Below are 1447 nucleotides of genomic sequence, written 5' to 3' on the forward strand. Positions count from 1 at the left end.
TGCATCGCAGCCTCTCTACCCACGCCATGTTTGCCCTATCTGCTGGCAGCAACCGAGCGGACAGCGTCAGGAAAGGCAGCGCAGCCAGCCTACAGGTGCATCGGAATGTCGGCGATGGTGCACTCATCATTGACGAGATCGGCATGAACAGCCTGGACCACCTGGGTGTGTGCAACCAGTCCTGCACTCGTCACCTGTTGCCGCCACCGCATCTCGCCAGCGACCACCCCGCCGCCACCATCTTCAGCGGCCGTCCTAGCGCCAACACGGGCGACGAGTTCCAGCACCCGAAGCCAGGTGGCCCGCCCCTCTACAAGTACGCCGCTGCTGTGGAATGCAACCCTCAGTTCTCGCCCTCTGTCCCAACCGCGCAACCTCTGCACGGAGAGGAGGACAACGATGACGACCCTAATGAGGCCGCCGCTGGATCTCAAGGCGGTCAGCAGCAACCCGAAGCAGCAGCACGCCGGCCCCTGGCCGTCCCACAGACGCAGAGCTGCATACTTGAGGGCTTCCAGGTTTACCGATCCCTGGCTAAGACGGTCTTCTTGCTGGAGAAGCAGCAGCGCCAGGACAGCAGCCCCTCTGGTCGTCGCCTGACAGAGTATGCCTCTATGTTTGGCGGTGAGCCAGCCACCGAGCAGCGCATAGCCGAGATGGTCGACGACCTTAACAGCCGCGCCATCGTCGACTTGGCCGACCTGGCACACCTCGAGCCGCGCGTCGTGCTGCAGAGGAACGAACCACGCCACACACTCAATACCCGGCTCATCATGCTGGAGGCACAGCGCAAGAATCAGCGCCTTGTGGTGTGGAATGCGGACCACGTCCCTGTCCAGAAGCGCGGTGCTGCTGCGGAACCGGCCCTGACACACGTGGAGAAAGCAGTTGCAATGCGGATCAAGGATCACGAGTTTGGCCACACCACCGCCGACACGTGGTACTACCATGGCGCCCGATACATCCTCCTTGATATGACAGCTGCCGATGCCGGAGCGAGCCACAACAACGAGGTGGAAGCCTGCGGCCTGCTTGAGGATGGCCACGAGCCAGCCGATGACGGCCGTGGCCCCTACCGCCGGCTCAAGTACCTTCCGGCGGCCGTCATTGTGCGGCCTATAAGCGGCCACATCCCCGGCACCGTGCTGCAGGGCCTTGGAGACTACGCCAGCAGGGGTGGTGCCTTCATCCTGTCACCCCGGGCGTCTTGCATTGCCGAGGTGGAGATGCCTGCCGCCGGGTACGGCACCATCACAAAGCAGATCCGGCGCCTGAACGTGCCGCTCGGCGACCGCCAGGCGGTCACCGATTACTTCGTGCAAGGCCGCAGCTTCAAAGACGAGTGCTGGCTGGTGGATCTCGCTGTCCCACCCAACGGCATCAAGCGCGCCACCCTGTATGTGCTGCTGACCCGCTTCAAGATGCTGGACCACGTCCGTCTGCTCCG

General features: G+C 63.4%; 1 protein-coding gene across 1 annotated transcript; it reads left to right on the forward strand.

Annotated features, from left to right (window-relative positions):
- Nucleotides 1-49: 49 nt before the first annotated feature.
- On the forward strand, nucleotides 50-1433 carry VOLCADRAFT_101447 (uncharacterized protein; the record flags this gene model as incomplete). The annotated part of the gene is made up of 1 exon (XM_002959881.1): nucleotides 50-1433. A coding segment is annotated over one exon (1383 nt), but the record flags the coding sequence as incomplete, so codon positions are not given.
- Between the last annotated feature and the right edge of the window lie 14 nt (nucleotides 1434-1447).

The sequence above is a fragment of the Volvox carteri genome (assembly GCF_000143455.1).
Source record: "Volvox carteri f. nagariensis unplaced genomic scaffold VOLCAscaffold_1156, whole genome shotgun sequence".
NCBI classification, from domain to species: Eukaryota; Viridiplantae; Chlorophyta; class Chlorophyceae; order Chlamydomonadales; family Volvocaceae; genus Volvox; species Volvox carteri.